Here is a 26,260-nt window from a genome sequence, read left to right as displayed (position 1 = left end):
TTCTCAGAGTATGAATGATCCTTGGTTCTTTCAACTTGAGAGATGCCGATAATCTACTTTTTCTCTCAACTGTGCTTTATGTATAACTAATCAAATTATAAGATGTTGGTTCATACAATCAGGGATTTACTATATCATAACTAACAAAAATAACAAAAATTTTAAATGTCTATCATTTTTCATTCTCTTTTCCAATGCAATACTAGCCACATTTAAACTAAATTTTAACACTGATATACTTCCTAAGCAAATCGTTAATTTAGGACTTTGAAAAAAGACTCAAGAGAGTAATAATTTCACTGAAATATCACTGGCATACAAATCTTATTTATAATCTACAAATGATTATTTTCTACTCATTCAAGTAAACTTGGTTCAGGGTAGTAAAAAGAAAACATGAGAGTCAACAGACATGGATCCAAGATCTGGTTCCACTACTTACACATACAACCTGCCACATGTCACTGAACCTCAACAAGCATCAGTTTTCTTCTTTGTGCAAAATGGAGATGGTGACACTTCCGTGACCTACATCACAGATGACTCGATAACATAAATTATGAATATATTTTAATAACTCTGAAAGCAGAACTTAAATGTAATAGATTACTGTACTATGACATGTGTGTTATTTGAAAAATACCTATTCTTATAATATTTTAGATATTACCTAAAAAATAACGTCAAGAAAGCCAGTCTGTCATGGGTCCCACATGTCCCTGTATGGTCTCACTGAGTACACCAAACTACAAGGTGCGCTGACCTTGAGCCCCTTCTATATCTAGTGACCAAGGTAACCACAGTGTAACTTCAGCACAGCTGCTCATTTCCTAGGTGACCGTTGACACGTTTGGTTGCTACTTGCTACAAAAGGTGCTGAGCCCTCAGTCCTATGTTTCTCAGCTGCAACTCAACTCCCTGAAAGCACAGCCACCATCCAGGTGCATCACGTCTCACCATGGTACTTGGGAGCAGGAAAACCAGCACTACCCGGACAGATGCTCTAGCTGTTTGTGTATTTTAAAAACTGTCTTGCTCTTATAGCTAAGTCTCACTGCCTACTTTCACACCTATGAAGCTGTGGCAAACCAATCTGCTTGCTTACTTAGTCATTTCCTTTGGGATCTTGTTACTTCATGCATTCTCTATGTGGTTTGGGTTCTTCCTGAAATATCTTGGTGCAAGTAGTATGCTGAGATATGAGATAGACAATGATTTTTTGGAACTCCTCCAAAAGGGCCCAGCTAGAAGACAATGTAGATATAACTGTTAAAACAGGAGTCCCCTGAAAAGAAATGGATGGAATCAGGGGCGCCTGGGTGGCTCAGTCAGTTAAGCGGCTGCCTTCGGCTCAGGTCATGATCCCAGGGTCCTGGGATCGAGCCCCACATCAGGCTCCCTGCTCCGCGGGAATCCTGCTTCTCCCTCTGCCACTCCCCCTGCTTGTGTTCCCTCTCTCGCTGTGTCTCTCTCTGTCAAATAAATAAAATCTTTAAAAAAAAAAAAGAAAGAAAGAAATGGATGGAATCAGCACCAAAGAAATTCGGTCCAGAAACTGAACTATGGGAGCCCCAAAGCATACACCTGGTTGAAACCAAAGCAGTCTGGTTGAAACCAAAAATGCCTCTACAGATTCAAATTTCTCCATGGAAACTACAGAGGTAAGTGGCAACCTTAGAACACATTACTCCTTCAGTACCTTCACGACCTAACCTTGTGCCCTTGCACCATGATTTACCAGCCTTTTAAGAAAAGGGGGACCAGAGAGAGACCCATTCCCAAGGGAGGACTGCAGGGGAAGAAAAGACAGGGTGGGAGACGGAAGCTTTTCTGGCTTTCTTGGATACTGATGCTTAAGTAGGTATCTCGTCAACTTCTCTTGAAGGGCAGAAGCCACACATTCAATTGGCTGAAGTTGCAAACAGAATAAAAGTAGAAGTTCCTGCAACAATGCAGGTGGGGACATTTGGATCCTTGTTGTGCACTGCTGCCACTGCTCCTCTCATTGCTGAATGTACACTTGCTACTGATGTCTGATGTACTGTAGTTGTACTGTGAATGCGCATGAAATCCAAGGGGTCTTTTCTCAGCGTGGAAGATGTGCTTGTTGGAGGGGATCGTAGGACAAGTGCATAACAGATTCCCTAGTCAGGCAGTCCTCTCCCATGTTACACAACAAAAACAATATGGAATTCCAGAAGGGAAAAAAAAAAGAAATCACCATTTTGATTAAAAACCTCAAGGCAGTAAGAATTTTGAGAGATGTGATATTTCAATAAAGTCACCTTGTGTGGCCTTGTGAAAAAGACTAATGGGAGCTGGAGGCCTACAGTGGATTGCCAGCAACTGAGTTCAGTTGTGCCCTGTTGCTCTGGTTGTTCCCAATATTGTGACTGTGACTGAATCAACTGCACAAACTGAGGACACTGGGTATGCCTTCTTGGCCATTGCTAATGCCTTCCTCTCTCTCTCTCTCTGCCAATGCCTCTTTCCTAATCCCTTTGATACTATAAGATCAGTATGTTTACCTTCACCTGCAGGTTCCAAGACAGGTTTACTATGTAGCCTCAGGGGTACCTGAATTCCCTTGCTGTTTCCACCAATGCAGTGTGGAAGAAGCCCTTGCCCTTCAGGAAAGGCTTGGTTCCACTACATTCGTGATATCATGCTGACTGACAGGCTCAAATAAACAGCAGGTGGCAATGGCTTTAGAACAAAAACTGACTCACATGAAAGCCCAGGGGGTGGTTCATTAATCCTGATAAGACACAGGGACTTGCAAATTCCAAGGCAAATTCTTGGGAGCAACGTGGGCTACCCTGAGTCAGTAAAGGAAAAATTACTCATCCTCTGGCCTCCAGCTACCAAAAAGGAGGCCTGGCAGTAAGTTGGACTGTGGGGACTAGAGACAACATGTGCCCCAACTAGGCTATCCTACTAGGGTTACACAGACTTGTGGTTCCATAAAGCAGTACAAGTACTGTTCCCTGGCAGGAGAGTTCATGCCCTACGGCAAATGGTCAGGAACTGATCCTTAGTTTTAGCCAATGAGACTATGCAAGCTCTAGAAGATCAGTAGGTCAGTTTAAACTCTTCTTGCACAAGCCACAATGGGTAACACTCTAGCCTTAAACTATACCCTGGCGGAACAGAATATGTATAAATTAATACCACTAGACAGCGGAACAATCCACATATCCCACAAGAAAGGAAGTTAAATGATTACCTGAAATAAGACCTATCAGTCCTCTCTGGGGCTTTATTCAATTGGCTGAATCCAGAATCCTGTGGTACCTGATGGAGATGAAAACTGCAGGTTGGCTTCATCCAACTGATAATCATCCTTATCAAGTGTTGCATGAGATCATGTGAATGGATTTGGTCTCAGCATATTTAATCTGAATTGCTGACGGTGTGGCATACTCATGTGAAATTTGACTTCAGCCTATGTTTAGGGCCAAACGGTAGACTATTAGAAAAGGCTATCTATCATGGGTCCCAAGAGCCCCTATACATCCTCCTTACCAAATGCACCAAACTACAAGTACACCAACCAATCCTCTGTCCTTCGGCCATATCTGTAGCTAATCATGTAGGGCAGGCAACCATAGCATGACTACAGGGAGATTGCTTGCTCCCTGCCTGATCCCCAGTTAGGGGGACAGGCTTGCTTACACTTTCTTCCAATGGTGTTGAGCCTTTAGCCTTGGGCTCTGACACTTTGACCCAGCTAGCTCACTGAAAGCACAGCAACCATCCAGACCCATCTTACTACTCCATGGGACTTGTGGGCAAGAGAATCAGTGTGATTATGCCAATGCTCCTGCTGTTTGCTGTGCTACAACGAACTGTTTTGCTCTGATCTCTGAGTCTCACTGTCTACTTTCAGGCCTACAGAGCTGCAGCAAGACATCCTCCTTGCTTGCTTTGTCATTTACTTTAGAGTCTTGGTACTCTTTGCCAACCTGCATGATGGCCGGGAATAACAATACTAAGCAACAACACAGTAACAACTTGTTCTATACACAGTAGGCCAGCATTTCAAACCATTAAAAGAAACTGTAAAAGTATGAGAAAGTTCAACAAGTCAGGATATTTACTTTGATGGATTTAATTTTTGATTTCACCAAACATCACAATCGATAATGCCTTAACATCACCTGAATGCATTACCAAACAGAAAATTAAGTAAGCAGAAAGATAGCATGTCAAATAGCTAAGGAAATCATTTCAATTCTATCCTTTCACAAGTAAAAATAATTTCCACTAATCATTTTACTGTTCTAAACACATTTATCACAAGTTTAAATACAATGAACATTAGAAAAGTGATCTAGTAACATAAATCTTCCAGCTAGTTAATCTTGCAGCATAGATTATCTCTTTCCTGCACTGCACTCCTTTGAGATAAGGTCATCTGCTAGGGCAAAGATACTGTGTACATGTTTTTAAAAGGAAAATGATCTTAGAGATTTTCATTTTCACTTTCAATATTCAGTATGCACCCACTGGTACAGCCTCAGGAAACTGAAATCAAAATGACATCTGGAAGACGACCAGCAACCAATCACCAAACTAAGTCCTTCCTTTAACAAAACCCAGCTTTATATATTTACACATAATTTTCTTATGCAAACTCTGTTGAAACAAATAACAATACTACCTTTCTCCTCTCTCTGGCTCCTTTCATCCATTGTTATTGCCTCACCAATATGTAGTTAAGACTTAAATACCTATCATAAAATGTGCAGAAAACAATTGCAGTTCAGACTATATGAGGAAAGTATCTGTTTTCTTACTAAATTCAACAACTTTCAGCTTTCTAAGGCTGTTCCCCTGGGTGACACTTGAGTTAGCATGAATGCGTTGGTCTCAATTTTTAAGAATACAAGAAAAAATACACACATAAATTAACCTATACTTCACGTGTGTTGCTCACAGGTATGTTTTGTACTCAGTACAACACTCTCATTAGTGTGAGAAAAATTTCAGAATAACAGTCTTTAATGTTTAAATCAGTTTGGGCACATTAAGAAAAGGCACATTTAAAAACGAAAAAATCCCTTTGAGGCATGCTCCTGTTATATCTATGGTATCAAACTTATTCCCACCACTCCAGGAGACGTCAAAAGGTCACTATACAAAGCAGTAAACAATAACAAAATAGCTTCTAAATCCATCATACCCTGGGAGAATGGGGAGAGCAATGTTTTCCAAGAAAGGAAACAAAAATCAGCCACAGTGTTAAACTTTTGTGGAGAATCTAATCAGTAAGGCAAAGCCAAAATCATACATGCTAAAAACCCAGAATTAGTTGTTAGGAAGGCAATTTAGCTGTCACCTTAACACATTTAATGCATAGATGGCCACAAAATTAGGATAGATAAAAATAAAACAATCACAGCTGATTTGGAGGAAGGCCCTGGTAAATTTATTTTTAGGTCAAAATGCACAATGGGAAGCAAGTCAGTATAATTATAGATCAAATCTCCTAATATAATATATCTTTTCCAATTTTTGGCAATTCACATACCACACCACCTTTCTCTTCTATTGTCTTCAGGCCCACTCAGTTTGTGTTTCAATTTCATTGACACTGACATCGTCAATGACACAGATCTAACTAAAAACTTTTAACTTAATCCATTTGAGTATTTTTATATTTACAACCTTACCACATTATTTAAGGGCCTATTATATGCCACGGACTATTCTAGACTCTGGGCATACAACCCGCACAAAACTGACATGGGCTCTGCCCCCAAGGACGACCTTGTGATCTAGTTAAAAAGACTGACTTTGATGGGTGGTGTGGTAAGTTTGACAAGCGAAAAATGCAAGGTGATAAGGGAGCATATAACAGAGTGTGGGGTAGGGGGGTATCAAGGAACTCTTCCCACTGAAGAAGTGCGCAGAGGCCTTAGGGATAAGTAGGAGTCCTTTCAGTAACAGGACACGTCGGCAAGGGGAAGAACCGGAGCAAAGACGGCATTCCGGGCGGCACTGTCTCTAGACAGGAGGTATTCTGTCTGCTCCTAGTACTCGTTATATACAGAAAGGTTACATTTCATGGACAGTCAGAGGTGATTGTTAACTTTCAATGTCAAAACTTGGTATTTCTTAAATTTCTTACGTTTTATATTAGACTACTATAATTCAAGAAATGACATTCTTAGTTCAAGTCAGAACAAGACTTGAATAAGACTTTAATAGATCTATCAAGAAAGCTTTACTGAGGCACATTTTGAATGGGGAGAAATTCATTCCCTCCCTCCCAGGGAGGTATAAAGTGAAAAATTTATGTCTAAAGTAGTTTCACAAATCTGGATCACACACAAAAGGAGGCAATCATTGATAACACTTCTTTAAAACAAAATATCTGCCAGAAAACCTGGCTTATCTCAACGGATGGACACAAATTCCCAATCATAACGAAGTTGAAACACAGATTAAGCAAAAAAGCTTCTCTTTTGAGAAAAGAAAAATAACTGCTAAGTAAAAGAAACACCTCAGAGAGGGAAGGTGGAAATCTATACTAATGTACCCAGTGTCTCCATTAGCATGCATGTTTGTATTTTGGAAACAGAAAAATCAAGACATTCTTTTTAATACAAATTTTCTTAGTACCTTTCAGAAGTGTCTTGTCCCCAGACTCTCCCAGAACCACCAACAATATTCTATTTTGGCTTAGAATGCTTTGTCATTGTATTAATGAAGATAAAGATAATCTTGTTGTTATCATTGTTGCCATCATTGTTGTGTTGTGTGTATACATGCTTTAAAGTTGGTAAAGCTACTTTAAACACAAACCAAATTTAAGAATTCTTAAGTCCACCATTAGTCACAAATCATCTAGATTTATGAATGATCTAGAACAATAATGCAACAGCTCTATAAATATCCAAGTGATAAGGGAAATCTGTGTCCTAAGATGGCCGACCCAGCCAGCAAGGGAGTCCCAGCCCCTGCCCCGGGGCTCTGCTTCCCGTGCGCACCAACCCGGGTTCCTCTCCCTGCCCCACTTCCCGCACACGCCAAGAGTGCCCAGTATGCAGAAGAAGTGTATGAATTGCCCCCTTTGTTTGTGCTCGGGGCTCAGACCTTTGGAGACCACTCTCCTCAGAGCCCGCAGTTTTAAATAAACCTCCTATCCTCCAAGATCTCTGAGTGCCACTTGGTTCTTCCATCAGGCGATCCAGTCCAGGTTTGGTAACATTTGCTTGCCTGACCAGGAAACCCAACTGCGCTGGCCCATTGTTGCCACAGTTTGGGGGCAACAGCGGGGCAGTGACGGAACGAGAGATGGTAAGGGAGAAGGCACGCGCTGTTTCGCTCCCATCCCGGTCACCTTGGGCCGGCCCCGCTCCGCTGTTCCCGCCAGACTCAAGGAGACTTGGCAGGTGAGGACCTGGTCCTGACATCGGATTCCGGTAAGGCCTGGGGCCCCAGGACCCAGATAGGCCCACACATCGGGGTGGAAGGGGAGCCTGATCACCTCCCAGGGACCTCTTAGAGGTCTCACAGGTAGGGATTCCCAGGGAGTGAATGTAATAACTTCTGGAGCGTGAATGTGTGAGTGAATGTGCAGTCCGACCTGGCTTGCTCAAGCAGACTGATTCTGTGACTCCACAGGTGGCGGGCACCCTTAAGGTCCCCAGAAGTCTATGGAGTCTGAGTGGGCCCGTCTGCAATTCCGTGGTGAACAGCATACAGTCTATGGCGGCATCGGAATAGTTTCCGATTGTAAGTCACGACACTGAGACCGCTACGGCTAAGCCTCACCTAAGCTCCTTCGGGACACGGCCAGACGGGCATCTGATTGGTCTCTGCACCTCAGGGGGCACCCCCCCTTTTGTCTGTCTCTGCGCCACCGCACATGGGGACATCACCATGGGGTCAGGGCAGAGTAAACCTACGGTTCTAGAGACCAAGATCAAAAATTTAAAGAAGGGGTTTTCGGGAGACTATGGAGTCAGGATGAACCCTAGCAAGTGGAGAACCCTATGTGAATTGGAATGGCCCAACTTTGATGTCGGGTGGCCTTCAGAAGGGACACTGGATGTCCCAAAGATTTGTCGAGTGTGGCAAATCGTAACAGGAGAAACAGGACACCCCGACCAGTTTCTGTACATTGACTCCTGGCTAGGAATTGCTCAGACCCTTCCCCCCTGGGTGCGATTCGCTTGCAATAGGCAGGGACAGGCCAGGGTCTTAATCGCCTCATCCAAGAGACCTAAAGAAAAGCAGCAAAAGCCCCAGTCGCCACAAATCCTAGCCAGAGATCCCGAGGATGAACTGATCCTGCCCCCACCGTTAAGTACCCCCAAGACGTCTACACCTGGCCCTTCAGCTCTAGACACTCCACCACCATCGGTTTCACTGGCATCCCCCAGGCCCAGAGGATACACTGGTGCCACCAGGCCCAGAGGCTCCATCGGCGCCCCCAGGCCCAAAGATCCACTTTCTCCAGGGCCAGCAGCCAGGCTGCGCCCCAGGCCAGGCACAAGTGCCCTCCAAATGCCAGTCCAAGAGACGCGGGGACCCGAGAGGCACGATGAAGACGGGACAGTCCAACCCAGCTGTTCCATGATGTATTATCAGCCCTTCTCCACCACCGACCTCCTCAACTGGAAACATAACACCCCATACTACTCTGAGAAACTGCAGACTATGGTAGACCTCATAGAATCCCTCTTCCAGACATATCCGCCAACCTGGGAAGACTGCCAACAGTTACTCCGCACCCAGTTTAACACAGAGGAAAGGAGGAGAACAATGAAAGATGCACGGCAGTACCTAGAAGAGCACGCACCAGCAGGAGTCATCAACCCTGCTGCTTGGGCTAATACGACCACACCCGAAGATTGCCCAGCATGGGACTTCACCACAACCGAGGGACAGGCCCACATCCACTGGTACCAGGAGGCCCTCCTCCAGGGAATCCGGGCAGGAGCTAAGAAATCCATGAACATGACTAAGGTATCCTCGGTCACTCAACAACCAGGGGAGTACCCCGGGGACTACTACAAAAGACTATGTGAAGCCTACAGAATATACACTCCATTTGACCCCGAGGCACAGGAAAGCCAACAGATGGTAAACACCGCCTTCGTGGCTCAGGCCGCCCCAGACATCAGAAAAAAACTTCAGAAACTAGAGGGTTTTGCTGGAATGAACATCACCCAGCTAATAGGGAAGTCGCAGCCGAACGGGAAGCCGACAAAAAGACGAAAAAGAAAGTCAGCCTCCTCGCCGCCGCCCTGAAAGAAAAGGACAACACAAAGGCAGGGAGACCCGGACCACCAAAAGTGGGGAGACCCAGAACCCCCTTGGCAAGGGATCAATGTGCCTACTGTAAGGAGAAAGGCATTGGAAAAATGAATGTCCCAACCGGGGAAAGGCTCAGAAGTCCAGCCGCTACAAGGAAAACCCCGAGAGGAGGACCTCATAGGCCTTGAGGGAATGGACTCAGACCGAGGGGGACCGGGCTCTTTCCTCCTCGGCCCCATGAGCCCACAGTCAGAATGAAGGTGGGGGGCCAACCAGTGACTTTTATGGTTGCTACTGGGGCCGAGCACTCTTGTTGTCACCTCCCCAGTGACCCCTTTCAGCAAAAGGACTGCAACCATCCTTGGTGCCACCAGGACGCAGGCGATACAACAGCCTTTGTGCCAGGCTCACCAGTGTGAACTTGGGGGCCACAAGGTCTGACATGAATTCCTTTATCTGCCTGACTGCCCCATCCCTCTCCTGGGCCAAGACATACTCTCCAAGCTTAGGGCTCAGATAACCTTTGAGCCCACCAGACACACTAGCCTCCAACTGAACCCAAGGCAAGAGGAGACAGGGTCTCTGGTACTAGCAATTACCATGCCAGGGGAAGAATGGAAGCTATTCTGTGCCCAGGCCCAACCGAGCAGCCCACTGGAGTTCAGACTCGCCTTCCCTTCAGTATGGGCTGAAAACAACCCACCTCGACTAGCCCGGAATCGGGCCCCTATCATTGTTGAACTGATCCTAGGAGCCCAACCTCAGAGGCAAAGGCAATACCCCCTTCCACAAGAAGCTAAGATCGACATCCAAGAACATATGGACAAACTCAAAGAAGCAGATATTCTAGTCGAGTGCCAGTAGGCCTGGAATACCCCACTCCTGCCAGTCAAGAAGCTAGAAGGGGGCTGTTCAAGTCTTGAACTGACCAGTTCAAGACCTGCGGGCCACCAACAAGGTGACCATCTCTCTGCACCCAGTGGTCCTGAATCGATGTACACCCTCCTCGGCCAAATCCCAGGGTCGGCCAGATGGTTCACTTGCCTAGATCTGAAGGATGCCTTCTTCTGCCTCCACTTAGCTCCCCAGAGCCAGCCACTGTTTGCCTTTGAATGGTCTGAACCTGATACAGGGCGCCAGATGCAACTGACTTGGCCACGCCGCCCGCAGGGGTTTAAAAACTCACCAACCCTCTTTGGGGAAGCACTGGTCGCGTACTTCACCAGCTTCCCAAGAGAGGCCACATGGTGCACCTTCCTCCAGTATGTGGATGACCTCCTCCTCGCCAGTGACACAAAAGAAGACTGCACAAAAGGCACAAAGGCCCTCCTACAGCTCCTGTCAGACTCGGGATAACGAGCCTCATGGAAGAAGGCACAAATCTGCTAACAGCAGGTCCGATACCTTGGTTTCCTCCTCACCCAAAGGAAAAGAGAACTAGAGCCGGAGAGGAATAAGGTCATCATCTCCCGGCCATAGCCCCAGACAAAAAGGGGCCTATGAGAATTCCTGGGGGCTGCAGGATTCTGCCACATCTGGATCCCTGGATTCTCGGCAATAGCAAGACCCTTTTATGATCTCTTAGGGGGACCAGATCGAGAACCCCCTGCCTGGACTGAGGAAGCAGAAGCCGCTTTCACAGAGATAAAGACCGCCCTGAGGCGGGCTCCAGCCCTACGCCTACCAGATATAGAGAAACCCTTCAATCTCTTTGTACATGAGAAAGAAAAGATAGCGCTCGGGGTACTCACCCAGACTGTTGGGCCCTGGCAATGGCCAGCTGCATATCTATCAAAGAAGCTGGACTCCGTGGCAGCGGGATGGCCACTGTGCCTCAGGGCGCTGGCAGCCACAGGCCTACTCATCAAGGAGGCGGACAAACTTACTCTGGGGCAAGAACTTAATGTCAAGGTCCCTCATGCAGTTGTGTTCCTCATGAATGCACAGGGACACCACTTCCTTTCCAACTCTCGGCTAGCACAATACCAAGGGCTCCTCTGCGAAAACCCGCGGGTCACCCTCGAAACAGTAAAGACATTAAACCCAGCAAATTTCTCCCCACGGAAGAGGGGGAACCAGACCGTGACTGTTCTGAGGTAGCTGATGAGGTCTACTCGAGCCGTCTAGATCTGCGGGATCAAGCCATAAAGAATCCAGAGCCCACACTGTTCAGCGATGGCAGCAGTTACCTACAGGAGGGTGCCCGGAAAGCGGGTTATGCAGTAACCACAACCACTTAAGTCCTAGAAGCTAAGGCATTACCAGCTGGATAGTCAGCTCAACAGGCTGAATTATATGCCTTAGTCCGAGCCCTCACCCTCGGTGAAGGCAAGCGATTCAACGTCTATATTGACTCTCGGTATGCCTTCGCTACTGTACATATACATGGGGCCATCTACAAGGAAAGGGGCCTCCTAACTGTCGCAGGAAAAACTATCAAGAACAGGGAGGAGATACTGAGACTCCTCGAAGCTGTCTGGCTTCCAAAGGAAGTAGCAATCCTGCATTTTAAGGGACGCCAGAAAGGAGATGACCCCATAGCGTGGGGAAATCGTCTGGCAGATGAGGCAGCCAAGACCGCAGCCAGTGAGGACATGAACAGAGCCCCTTCCCTCACCATGGCCCTGACACCCCCGGAAGAAGTCCCTCCGCCCAATTACACTGAAAAGGAGAAAGAATGGGCCATGGCTGAGGGAGCCACCCTGACTGAAAAAGGATGGTGGATGATGCCAGACGGGTACATCTTTGTTCCAACAGCAACTGGAGGGCATCTAGTCAAGGAACACCACCGACTCACTCATCTGGGGAAAACTGCATTAGAGGCCCTTCTCAAGAAGCACTACTACGTCAGTCAGCTGCCAGCACTACATCGAGCAACGAGTGAACGACGCATAACATGTGCTAAAAATAATGCTCGGTCTGCACCACGGCCCCCGCCAGGTGTCCAGAGGATGGGAGCAACCCCCTTTGAAGATCTAGAGGTAGACTTCACAGATGTGCAGCCAAGCAGGGGGTTCAGATCTCTCCTAGTAATAGTATGCACGTACTCTGGGTGGGTCGAAGCCTTTCTGACCAGGACGGAGCAAAGCCGGGAAGTAGCTGAAGTCCTCTTGTGGGAGATCGTGTCCCGATTCGGCATGCCATTAACAATCCATGGTGACAGTGGACCCGCATTTGTGGCAGACATTGTACAGGTCTTGACCAAATCTCTCAACATCACCTGGAGACTCCACACCGCTTACCGGCCCCAAAGTTCAGGGAAAGTAGAGCAAATGAATCACACCCTCAAGGGAACCTTAGCAAAGTTTTGTCAGGAGACTAACCTCCCATGGCCAGATCTGCTACCCCTAGCTGTCCTGCGTGCTCGCTGCATGCCCGAGACATTAGGTTTCTCCCCATTCGAATTAATATGGACAGCCTCCCCCGTGCTTGGGAAGCCTTCCAGGAAACTTGCATCAGGTTGGAGATAAAGGGATAAAGGAGCAGCTTCAGGCCCTGGGGGGCACCCTAAATAAATTACAAAAGTACACCATGAGAGGGCCCCAATCTCCTTAGGGTCTCAGGTACACTCCTTCCAGACAGGGGACTCAGTTTGGGTCAAAGACTGGAAGAAAGACCCCCTCAAAATGCAGTGGACAGGGCCCCACACTGTTGTTCTAACCACCCCTACTGCCCTCAAGGTCTCAGGTGTCACCCCATGGGTCCACCACTCAAGAGTGAAGAAAGCTCATCATTTGGACGAGGAGCTGCACCAGTGCAGAGTCCAGCCAGACTTCACAAACCTGCTCCGGCTTCACCTTCGACGAGACCCCACCGACTGATGGACACCTGCTCACCGTGGTCCCTGACTCTCATTGGCATGATTTCCCTCATCCTGGGGGTCGGACTCTACACTGTTGCCCCTCCTGATTGGGCTTTCCCCCAGAGGCTTACTATTGTCATTGCTTACTGGGTGTCCCTAGGGTGTATTACTGCACTTACTTGTCCACAGGTTTCATCTTCTGTCAGGTTAGCCACGATGGCTCCCTCTACCTAAGGTCATAGACCTCACTTTTACTGGCCCTCTACTATCTACTCCTGAGCACATTTCACCGTGGTTTTCCTGGCCCCAGTCAATCCCGGTCTTCTGCTACCTGGTGTGCTGTTCTTCTGCACTGCCTCTAGCTTGCCTGGCCAGGCAAGGGGGGCAAACGCTCGTATCACCGTTACTGGCAAATGGGCTTTCCAGCTTATCCCCCTCAATCCTGCACCAGAGCCCCCACTGACTTCTTCCACCTGGGGTGGGCACTCACCAAAGGTTGACCTCCATTTTGATGGATGCCAGCTTCTTGACACCTCCTGGGAACCTCATAGACAGTGTTCCTACCATGGCCCTCACTCAGGTTACCAGCTGGTAGATATCTACATCTGTGGGGGCCCTACACCTCAACAGCCAAACACCTGCCCTCAGTTCTGCTCGCAAGCCTGGGGATGAGTCATGGCTGATGACTTGGCCAGGAATGGAACAATAGTCCACCAGGAGGCACCTCAAACAGCACAGTGACATCCAGATTTCCTTGTCATGCAACACCACGCCATCCTCTTGCCCTAACAATCACTGTATACCGCTCACTCTCTCAGTCTTAGACCCCAATGCCACATCATGGGCTACAGGAATCATTCTCCTGTTGGGCCAATATCACCCTATGGAGACCAACCCCATGGCCAAGTTTATGATTAAGTCCATGTTCACTCCAAGCCTTACAGTCAACTCCCAGAGTCAGACAGAAAATAACTCGTCCTGGCGCATCCCCGGGTCCTCCATCCACACGCAGCAAGCATCTATAGCGCAACTGTTAGGTATGATTAACGCCTCCCACAAAGCGCCTAACCACTCAAATCCACCCCTAGCGTCTGACTGCTGGATCTGTATGAAGCCCGGTCCCGGCCAATACCTAGGTGTCATCCTCAACCAGTCCACCGTGTCACCTCCCACCTCGGCACCGGGGACCTCAGACTATCCCTTTCTGGCTCCAGTACCACTGTATGACAACTCTTCCTCTCCCGTCACGGGCCACGGTCGGGTCTGTGCGCCTAACACTTTTCTGGCTTGTGATCAAGGTGTATACACCTGCATCACCCCACGCTATCAATCATGCACACTTGTCAGTCTCTTACCCGATCTTTCAGTCCTTCCCGGGAGCGACGCCCCACTCATATGGAGACCTCCTAGCTACCCTCGACGCTCCCCCGCGGCCATCCCTCTTATCGTGAGCCTGCCGGCCGCATCACATGTTGCCCTCAGTGCCACTGGCATCGGGATGTCTCAGGCTCAGTACCAGGGGTTAACTCAACAACTCACGGCAGATTTTTCCACCCTCACTCAGTCGGCCCTGGCCCTGCAGTGCCAACTCGATTCACTGGCCTCAGTGGTCCTCCAAAACAGGTGCGGGATCGACTCACTCAAGGCCGTGCAAGGGGGGCTCTGCTGCTTCTTACAGGAGGAATGTTGTTTCTACGCTAATGAGTCAGGGGTGGTCCAAGAAACTCTGACCCAATTACAGGAACGAGTACCTCACCGATGGGAAACACTCCCGTGGACAACTTGGTGGGATACCCTCTCACAGTGGTTCCCTTGGTTCACCCCCCTCGTCGGCCCCCTCCTATTGCTTCTCCTCATAGTAGCATTTGGTCCTTCTCAGACGCCAGTTGCTCCTTACTCACTATCGCCCCTTAGAAGATGAAAATGATGCCCTCTAAACTAGGTGTTTAAAGGGGCATCAAAGGCGGGGGGGGGGAGGGGGGGATGATAAGGGAAATCTGTCCTAAGATGGCCAACCCAGCCAGCCCCGGGGCTCTTCCAGGTTCTTCTCTCCGCTCTGCTTCCCGCGCGCGCCAATCCAGGTTCTTCTCCCTGCCCCGCTTCGCGCACACGCCAAGACTGCCCAGTATGCAGAAGCAGAAGTGTATAAATTACCCCCTTTGTTTGTGCTCCGGGCTCAGACCTTTGGAGATCACTCTCCTCTGAGCCTGCCGGCGTTAAATAAACCTCCTATCCTCCAAGATCTCTGAGTGCTGCTTGGTTCTTCCGTCGGGCGATCCAGTCCAGGTTCCATAACACAAGCAGTTTAACTATTTAAGATGGAAAATATATTCTGAATTTTCCAAAAATAACCATGTAAAATTGGTCTCTCAGTCAAACAGGTTGAGAGGAAGTGAGTCAAGCCTATCAACTGATGAAATAAAGTTCAGAATTGCACGGTGTTTTATCCACTCATTCAAAAAATACCACTTGGTTAGAAGGTCAGAAACCAATTATTATAAAGAATTCTGATGCCTAAATAAGTAAAATATTATGCACATTTATTTATAATGTATCTACCATTTGGAAAACTGCCCAATGAATAGTCAAAGCCTTGCATACTACTAGAGTACTTACTATACTGTGGATAATCAAGGAATATTAAGCTGCATCAATACATTTTTTAAAAACTAAAATCTGGCATGTGCGTATCTCATTTTAAAAAATCATTTTAAAAAAGGCTATTGTTAATTAAGCATCAAACTGTTAAATGGAACAGGTACCACCAATACACACAACGTCCAAATAAATCCAGGAGAGGCCTCTAAACTCCCAGATTTCTATTTGTGATGTCCTCTTACAAAAAAAAAAAAAAAAGAATACAAGAAAGAAAAAAAAATTTATGTTTTCTTCACATGATTTTTGAACTACTTAAGGGTTCCTGATGACGTTAGACTATTTAAAATGCCTTCTGAAGTCCTTTGCTATGTTAATCTTATGAACACTGTGTCCCCAGGGCTTAAAACCTGTTAGACACACAGTAGGCACCCAAGTATTTGCTGAATGAAATGAAAAACAGAAGGCCTACCTAATCTTGCTTTGTCTTAGTGAACTTAAAAAACAGTGGCTACAAACTCTTTTTTTTTTAAAGATTTTATTTATTCTTGAGAGAGAGAGCGCGAGAGCGCATGGGGAGAGGCAGAGGCAGAGGGAGAAGCAGACTCCCTGCTGAGCAGGGAGCCCGATGCAGGACTCGATCTCAGGACCCTGGGATCATGACCTGAGCTGAAGGCAGACGCTTAACCAACTGAGAGTTAAAAAAAAAAAAAAAGCATCAGGAATTTGGAATTTTGTTTCCTGAATTGACTACTACACATGTTTAGGACAACATTAACTGTAAATGTTTATTTGCTGTAAGTCAGAAGTACTTCAGAGTATAATGTTTAGAAGGCTAGCGTGTAAAATAACCAATTCACTTCAATTAATTACCTTAGAATACCTTTCACTATAACTTCCACTATGTCATTCTCTTGTTTAAAAATTTCTAATTGCTCTACACTCTTTAGAATAAAGTCCAAATTCCTTAGCTGGGACTGCAAGCCTCTATTTATTCAACAGGAACATACTGACTTCCTTCTTTGAAGCTGGCAGGTACTAAGGATAAAAAGATGCACAACAAATGGACCTTTCCATTGAAGAGTTCATAACCTAGTGAAGAGGTATTCAGAAGCATCTGGCAGAGATATGGCCAGTAAAAGTCAAGAAAAGTCTCAAGTTTCAGGCTATTAGGTACAATCTCAAGATTGGTTCTCAGATGGAGAGTTACAGAGCTGGTTTTTCATTTTACAAATACCATTTTGGCATCTATAAGGGAAATGAATCAGAGCCTCATGTCCCACTATTTTTGCCAAGCTGGCCCATTTTTGAGCTTTAGAAATCCTAATTTCGTCAACTGCAATGGCTTCCCCTCAAAGCCCAGCACAAATCCCCATGCTCCCATGGGACCTTCATGGAGTCCATTCAAATCAAAAGAGAACTCCCCTTCCTTTGACGTCCCAGTAGCAGCCCTCTACTAGGGCATACTTCGGAGCCTGTAAGGACCTTCCTTATATTGTTAATGACACTATCAGTCCAGATTATAAAGTCCTTGATAACAAAGGCTGTAGTAGATTCCCCTGAATCTCCCACTGTATTTAGCACAGTTCCTTTTCCACAATACGCCTTCACAAGGTACAACGAATAACTGTTGATTATCAGTTGGATTATATCTACTGAAACATTATAGAGTGTGTGAAAGTCCATAAGTAGATGGTAACAAAGAACAAAGAGTTTAAAAAATCTGAAAACATAAGTACTATTTCCAAAAAATAAAACCCTAAAGTCCTTGCATTGTTCTTTTCCAGATGGCTTAGTTACTCGTAATGCATATAGCAATCAAAGCCATAGGTCTATCAGCAAGAATACCAACCAGAAAACCAGCCTTAATTCATGATTATAATCTTGGGCTATAATAAGAAAGCAGGCATACACAAATCTCTCTCTCTCTCTCTCTCTCTCTCACACACACACACATGCACACACACATTTACTCATACCCATTTCCTTTCTTTCCAGTTCAAAGCCTAAGAGATTAAACAGCCTTGTCCACTTAGAAACAGACACCAAACTAACCTACTTATTATTTAATATACAATTAAAAGAGAAAAATCCAGAATGGTGAAACCATTAATGTATGTCCAGCAATACCTCCCTAACTGAAAGCTGACCATCAGATTATGTACATATCTAATTCTTCTGGGACTTACAGTTTTGTAGGCAAAAATCTTCATTACGGTCAAGTATATAGAAGTATATTATACTGATACCCTCTATTGACTTCTCTCTGTTGCCTATCTTTTGATTATTTCACTCTTTATTTCCATCAGAGATAAACATAAAGAACACCTACCCATATTTTGTTTAATATGTCAAACACATAAAGACATTTTTAAATTGCACATTTTACCATTTTTTATATTAGAACATAAAACCCAGTGTCCCAATTATTTCATTAATTGACATAGTTTAAAAAGGTCTCTACTTCAATTCAAGCACTTACCCTGTCACATGTTATCTTTAAGAAACTGATTTGCTGGGGCGCCTGGGTGGCTCAGTCGTTGGGCGTCTGCCTTCGGCTCAGGTCATGATCCCAGGATCCTGGGATCGAGCCCCACATCGGGGTCCCTGCTCAGCGGGAAGCATGCTTCTCCCTCTCCCTCTCCCACTCCCCCTGCTTGTGTTCCTGCTCTCCCTAGGGACTCTCTCTCTGTCAAATAAATAAATAAAATCTTTAAAAAAAAAAAAAAAAGAAACTGATTTGCTTTATACAGTTAACTGTTAAAATATAGTTTAAATTCAATTTGTGGATTAGTCCACCATCCAGGTAGAATTTTCCAAATAATCATTTCTTCCATTATGGCACTGAATGAATTCTAAGAATCATACAACCCTGCTAATTTAGAACTTTATTTTTGTTGTTACTTACTTCTTTGGTAATCTTATCGATTATTGAGGAGAATCTCACAAACACAAATAATACAAGGGGAAAAACACCGGAATATGACACAGAGATACAACTCTTAACCCACTTTTACCAAGAACTTTCTTTGTGATGTGTGACCAATCCCTCAGAGCCTTAGTTACCTCAAATATCGTATGAAGGTACTGGATTATATGATCTCCAAAATCCCTTCCAGTCTCAAAAGTCCACTCAATCCTAATTTCTACTGAAATAAACAAATAAGTCATGTTGTATAAATGCAGAGGTTTTTTTATTCAAGTGGAGCAGCAGCTATAGATTAGTTACTACTCCAGAGCAGAGCCTCCTAGCAATATACGATTAATTCCCAAGAGATCCCTTAATTAAAACCTCATGGAAGACAGCACTATTGGATAACAGTAAATAAATGATCAATTAATTTGAAAAATAAAATACCAAGAAGGAAAAAGGTTTGATTTGCTTCGAATGACATATCAAGTATATAGCTGACCTCTCAAAAAAAAATTAAGTTAATGGGGGCACCTGGGTGGCTGAGTTACTAAGCATCTGCCTTAGGCTCAGGTCATGGTCCCAGGGTCCTGGGATCGAGCCCCATGTTGGGCTCCCTGCTCAGCGGGGAGCCTGCTTCTCCCTCTCCCTCTCGTGCTCCCCCTGCTTCTGTGGGCTTTCTCTCTCTGTCTCTGTGTCAAATAAATAAAGCCTTTAAAAGAATTAATTTAATGCTTCTGGGTTTGTTGTTTTCTGAACTACTGAAAGATGATGCAAAGCTCTAAGATTCCAATTTATAATTACTTATCTCCTCAAAGTAGCCTGGGAATTATCATGCGCTTAAAGTTAATGGAAAACTGTATATAAAATAGGTGACATTCTCAGTTTCATAACTTATCCCCTTTTAACCTTTCCCGCACAGATAGTTCTCTCATATTAAAAGTCAATCATGGGGCACCTAGGTGGCTCAGATGGTTAAGCATCTGCCTTCAGCTTGGGTCATGATCTCGGGGTCCTGGGATCCAGCCCCACATCAGGCTCCCTGCTCAGCGGAGAGTCTGCTTCTCCTTCTCCCTCTGCATCTCCCCTCTGCTGGTGCTCTCTCTCTCTCTCTCTCAAATGAATAAATAAAATCTTAAAAAAATAATTTAAAAAAAGTCAGTCAGGTGTATGTTTAAAGCATCATTACATGAAGTATTCTATACAGTTTTTCCTATTACAAATCAACATTGAAAAACGTGTGAGCTATAAGCCCATTTTCACACTTTTACTTTTAGTAAACGATTGTATGAATATAAATTATTTAATAAGCCTGAGAATTTGTTTTCTGAAAGTGAAAATTATATGTCCTCTTGAAAACACCTCACATGGGTTCTCATTTGATAAGAAAAGCTACATATCATCTGACTATCTTCCTAAAAGATTATGATAATTACCAAAAATTACTACAAAGTCATAATTATCAACAAGAAAATGCTGGTACCCAAAGGGGAAAAATATGTTGGGTAACAACAAAAATTATGAATTCTAGCCCTGCCTCTATCATCACCCAGCTAATGCAAGCTTAGGAAATCCATTTGCCTTCTCAGTGCCCTTCCTATGCCATCTGTCAAGTGAGGAAAAGCCTGCCCATCCCTCAAGCAAACTGTTACCAAAAAGAAAACTCATTCAAACCTCTTCTGTCATATTTTCATCTAGCTATACAGTTAAAACAACAGGTTTCAGTGTACATCCTGAATAAATTACACTTTACAATAAGTAACAAAATGTTGGCAACACAAATGCTGATTCTGAATTATTGCATAATTATACTGCACATTAATTATCTCTCTGTAATGCAAAGGCTTCTAAATATTTTATTTATTGAGAGAGAGAAAAAGAGAAAGCGCGCCTGTGTGCAGGAGGTGGGGGAGCACATGGGCAGAGGGACAGGACAGGGAGAGAGACTCTCCAGCAGAAGACAGTGCTGAGCAGAGGACCGCCCACGGCCGCGCTCAATCTCAGAGCCCTGACGCCATGACCTGAGCCAAAACCAAGCGTGGGACATTCAACCCACTGAGCCACCCAGACGCCCCTATAATGCAAAGGATTTTAAACGTTAGTTAAAACTGCATTCTTATTTGTAACTGAAAACCCAAAAGAAAAAAAAGTAAAAAAAAATCTTCATGTTTCCCTATTGCCATGATTTTTAGTTTCCAAATTCTATGTTTACAGGTACTCTTCCAGCAAAATGAGTACCAATATGCTTTACTGACATCTTACACACTTACAGTTTTGTACATTTAAAAAAGTTTTCACAGGTATCTTCTCAAAACTTCACAGTGGAGTGAATGGGAAAGAATTTCCAGATTACAGACGAGAAAACTCAAAAGAGAAAAGTTACAGGACTTATCCAAGATTACATAAGAAGAAAAAACCAGAACTCAAGATTTCCTGACTCCTCTAACGCAGTACCACATCCAGGCTATTTTGTGTGTTTACACACAGACACACGCTCACCTACACATGCCAAGCCCTGTAGAACTGCAGCTGCTTCTTGGAAATTGAAAAATGGCAGAAATCTGCATATGAATGAAATTTTCTCAAGCCCTGCAAAGCCACATTTCAAGGCTAGGGTTTCATGGGCTGCAAGGCAGTCCTAAGGCCATAGAAAAACTGTTTAGCTCAAAACCCAACCACATCCTGAAGAATTCTGAACCAGCCTCAGGTCCCAAATCCCCTGACTTCCCTACATGAACAGAGAGCTCTATCATTACGACTCCTCCTCATGCATCCCACTTTACCAAGGATAATACTTCTGACCAGGATAACCTTGGGTTTCCTCCAGTTTTGCTGAGCAGTAATTGACACACATCACTGTAGAAGTTTAAGACGTACAGTATGATGAATATACATATACTGTGATGTGATAAAATGATCATCACAACAGGTTCAGCAAGCATCCATGATCTCATACAGACACAATAAAAAGCAAAAAAAGAAGAAAAAAGGGAAAAAAAGTTCTCCTTGTGATTAGAACTCGTAGGATTTACTCTTTTAATAACTCTCCTATATAATGCTAACCATAGTCAGGTTGTACATTACATCCCTAATATTTATCTTATAACTGGAAGTTGGTAACTTTTGACCACCTTCCTCCAATTCCCCCTCCCCTCACCTTCCTCTATCTCTGGTCACCCCAAGTCTGATGATCTCTTTTTCTATGTATTTGGTTGTTTTTGGTTTTGGTTTTGGTTGTTTTTAGATTCCACATATAAGTGAGGTCATACCATATTTGTCTTTCTCTGACTTACTTCACTGAGTATAATGCCCTCAAGGTCCATCCACATTGCCGCAAATGGAAACTAAAACCACAGTAAGATATCACCTCATGCCTCTTAGAACAGCCATCATCAATTAGGATGGGCATCATCAAAAAGATGAGATAAAAAAGGCTGGCAGGGACGTGTAATAGTGGGAACCCCTGTGCACTGTGCACTATGAGTGGGATTGTAAACTGGTACAGCCACTATGGAAAATCCTCAAAAATTAAAATGGAGGATGGAGGATCCTCAAAATATTAAAAACAGAACTACCATATGATACAGCAACTGCACTTCTGGGAATATATCCAAAGGAAATGAAAACCCTAACTTGAAAAGATATCTATACCCGTCATGTTCATAGCAGCATTTGAATTTATAAATATAATTTGTATAATTATTACATATATACAATTAGATGATATTTAATGGAGTATTACTCAGCCATAAAAAAACCAGAATAATCCTTTTTTAAATAGTATTTATAATACCCCTTCACTTTTCAAGAATCTTTATAAATTTCCTGTCACTTAACCATTAGACCAAATTTAAAACAACCTTAAGTCAAAGCTTGCTGGGTAAATAAAACAAACATTAAGGCTATTTCAGTTTCAAAAAAAACATGTTTTATGTTTAAAAAAGTATATGGCTTACTCCTTTAAAAATATTTTATATGAAGAAAAATATCATTTTTAAATCCATTTTAAACTAAAAGTTACATAAGGATATGCTTCCAAATATTTTCATTTAACAGCTACAGAATGCTTAAAATGCAAGGTTCTATATCAAAATGGGTGACAAAAAATACATAAAAATCAACTTATTTCCTACCCTCAAAGAGCTTAAAATATAGCAAATAAGAAGTAATAAGGACAAACTTCCATGGAATTGCAATAAATTATGACATTGACTATATTCCATACTAAATGATATTCCCAATTTTCTAAGAGGCTTTTTTATATAAAAGGGCAGGGGATTAGGTATCAAATGATATCAAATGATTTTCTGCTCTACTAAGTTCATCATACAAGTTTTCTTACTGAACCAAATGAGGTAATGAATCATGTAACTATATCTGTTCTGTTAAACCATCTTTAAATGCTCAGATAAGAATTTCTTAGTCATTGGGGTGCCTGGGTGGCTCAGTCGTTAAGCGTCTGCCTTCGGCTCAGGTCATGATCTCAGGGTCCTGGGATCAAGCCCCGCATCGGGCTCCCTGTTCAGTGGGAAGCCTGCTTCTCCCTCTCCCACTCCCCCTGCTTGTGTTCCCTCTCTCGCTGTGTCTCTCTCTGTCAAATAAATAAATAAAAATCTTAAAAAAAAAAAAATTCTTAGTCATGATTAATGACTTTTTAACTGTTCCATTAGTCTTAATTTTATTAGATTTGTACAGCAATATTCATAAATATTTTCCAAACTCTGTTCCTTAGAACACCAGAATCCCATAAATCGTTCATCGATAATCCATGACCAAAACAAAACAAAAAAAAAGAGGAACCTGTAAAATACTGGGCTAAACCGCTCAGGGATCCTAATACGCTACAGTGCCCTATGAATCTCCAAAACAGTTCCTTATGCAGATTTTTCCAAACTTGTCTAGCCACAAAATTCTTCCATAGAACTTCTATTAATATCTAGGACAACTCTAGTAATCTGTTGAACACAGCTTAGTCAATAGTTGACCTAAACATTCTCCTTCAGTATAATTTTTGATATTAAGAATATACTAACACAAGGACATGGATAGGAAGATTCCCAGTCATTTAATTTTAAAAACTAAAAATTTAAAAGGCAACTCGTGTAACTTTAATTCCTCCATAGTTATTGGTCTATTAAGTTATTACATTTTCAGTCAATTTAAAAAAAGTGTTCATCTTATTTAGTTCTTTTCTTCATTTAATTCTACTTTGGAATTCGTACTGTTACTCTTCTGTCTTTTCTGTGGTGTTTTCCCTATAAATCTTGACCCACCTTTTTTTACTTTTAATCCTTCTAGGTTTATTTGTGCTAAGTATACCTTTAAAAAACAGCAAATAGTTTAGGATTATTTTTTAGTATGAGTTGGTCTTTTAAAGGGGAAATTTAATATACTACATGTAAATTGTTTTACTGATACTTGTCTTTTAAAACCTTGTTTCCTTGCTGGGTTTTTTTTTTTTTTTTTTCCATCTCTTGCCATAATCTTTAATCTTGTCTAATTTAGGAAACAAATATCTATCCTCTCCTATTTTAAATTTTACTAATGGTGACTTCCCAGATTTTTTTGTAGTTTTCTTTAACCACTTTTTGGCTGATTATCAAAGGAAAAATGAAATTCATGTTAGGATACACAATCTGATGCAGGTTGGCCAAGGACTGATCCCGCCATGACACCTGCCCCTCATATTCTACCCCCAAGTTCTCAGATTATAAATCTTATAACCACAGCCTATCTTTCTGAGTTATTTCTGGCCCTCCGTACTATATCCAATCTTGCATAACAACTGTTTAGTCTTGCTTCTACGGTTAATTTGTTTCAATGCTTATTCCCAGTGCTTTTGGACAAAGATGTCCTTTTCCCTAATTTGACTTTTCTCATTTGACTTTTTCTCATTTAAAAAAAAATTTTTTTAAAAGCACACATGCAATACATCTTCTCTAATTCCTGAAAATCTAAAAATATCCTTCCATCTTCCTCACACATGAACCATAATTTGGCTGCGTATACAATTTTTTTGCCACAACCCTTTGTTTTGTTCTCTGCAGACCTCTGAAGCAATTGTTCCATTACTTCTTGCACTTTGTGTTGCTGTGTTCAAAGTGTTCAAAGAGAATACTTTGATCCTTTCCAATTTCTTGGATAGACACTGGTTCCAGTGACTTTTGTCAACTACAGTTAAGAAGTGTGTATGTATTTGCTACTACTTAATCTAGTATCAGCTTGAATAAATCAGGCTAGCAATGTGAATAGGATATTCTTTTATCTGCTTTTTTCATTTCTACACCAAATATCTCTTGTGCTCTATGATCAATAAGCAATTCTGCTGATTCTCTTGCTCAGGTTTCCTTTAATGATTAGTCCCTTGGTTATTTAAATCAATAATCACGCATTTTCAGCTGGCACATAACCTGCCTCCTATACACTGATGATTTATGAACCAGTAGCTCCAGAATCTCATTTCCAACTCTACTGGATCTTTCTGCCTGATTGCCAAAACAGACATGTCTAAAATCTTGAAGATCTCCCACCCATTCTACACTGTATTCCCTTTCTTAGTGAATGGCATTGCCACCCAGTCATCCCATATAGTTCCTAGGTCATACCAGACCCTCTGACTCCCTCACCTCCATGTAGGTCCTCCAATCCTTCTACCTCCCAAATGTCTCTCTGCTTATCCTAGACCCTCATGATTCTTGCTACTATTATAACCTATTAACTATTTTGCCTGACATTGTGATAATATAATTTCTACTCTATACAGTCACCTAAAATGAAAATCTAATCATGGCATATTCCTGCTTAAAACTCTTTAACAAATGAAACACACTTTTCTTAGCCTTGCTTCTTGTTTACCAGTGCTTTCCTTCTTATAAATCCTGTAGTCTGATCTTAAAACCATTTATCCTTCCTCCAAATTCTAGGCTATTTCATACCTATGTGCCTCTGACAAAGGTTGCACTATCTTACTGATAGCACCCTTCCCAGCTAGTCTGCCTGGCCAACCTTGCTTCATCATCAGTGGCCCTTTTGCTTTGGGTGGCTCAGTCAGGTAAGCATCTGCCTTTGGCTCAGGTCATTATCTCAGGGTCCTGGGATCAAGCCCTGTGTCGGGCTCCTTGTTTGGTGGGGAGTCTGCTTCTCCCTCTCCCTCTGCCCCCCCACTCGTGTTCTCTCTCATGCTCTAATAATTTTTTTAAATCTTTAAAAAATATAATAATTGGGGCTCCTGGGTGGCTCAGTCAGTTAGGCGGCTGCCTTCGGCTCAGGTCATGATCCCAGGGTCCTGGGATCCAGTCCCACATCGGGCTCGCTGCTCAGCAGGGAGCCTGCTTCTCCCTCTCCCTCTGCCTGCCTCTCTGCCTACTTGTGTTCTCTCTGTCAAATAAATAAATAAAATCTTAAATAATAATAATAATAATAATAATAATAATAATAATCAGTAGCCCTTTGTAAAATACCTTCTGAAATATTTGTCTTAATGTATTCTAGTGAATCAGTTATCTGTCCATCTGAGGTCCTGATCATTAACTACACTAGCAACTACTACTTAAGGGCAGAATCTATTTCTTCCTCATTTTTTCTTTTACCTCCAGTACATATTAAGGTCTAATAAGTACTTGTTGAATAATCAAATCTAGAAAATAAGAAGTTATCAAAAATACAGGTCTAACAATCAGTAC

The 26,260-nt window shown here is 43.3% G+C and overlaps 1 protein-coding gene across 5 annotated transcripts in view; it reads right to left on the bottom strand.

Moving 5' to 3' along the window:
* NEK7 (NIMA related kinase 7) overlaps positions 1-26,260 on the bottom strand; it is a 166,005-nt gene that overhangs the window by 122,092 nt on the left and 17,653 nt on the right. For 3 of the 5 annotated variants that reach the window (XM_036121902.2, XM_036121919.2, XM_036121911.2), the window contains exon 2: positions 3,227-3,445. The exons of 1 other annotated variant lie outside the window; for it this stretch is intronic. In XM_036121902.2, coding sequence (XP_035977795.1) covers positions 3,227-3,360 — 134 coding nt within the window. In that variant the 5' untranslated portion in view covers positions 3,361-3,445. The remainder of the gene's footprint in view (positions 1-3,226; positions 3,446-26,260) is intronic. One more of the 5 variants, XM_036121948.2, reaches the window with a different exon arrangement.

This window comes from Halichoerus grypus, chromosome 7 (genome assembly GCF_964656455.1).
Source record: "Halichoerus grypus chromosome 7, mHalGry1.hap1.1, whole genome shotgun sequence".
Lineage (NCBI taxonomy): Eukaryota > Metazoa > Chordata > Mammalia > Carnivora > Phocidae > Halichoerus > Halichoerus grypus.
This window is presented reverse-complemented; position numbering and strand designations above follow the sequence as displayed.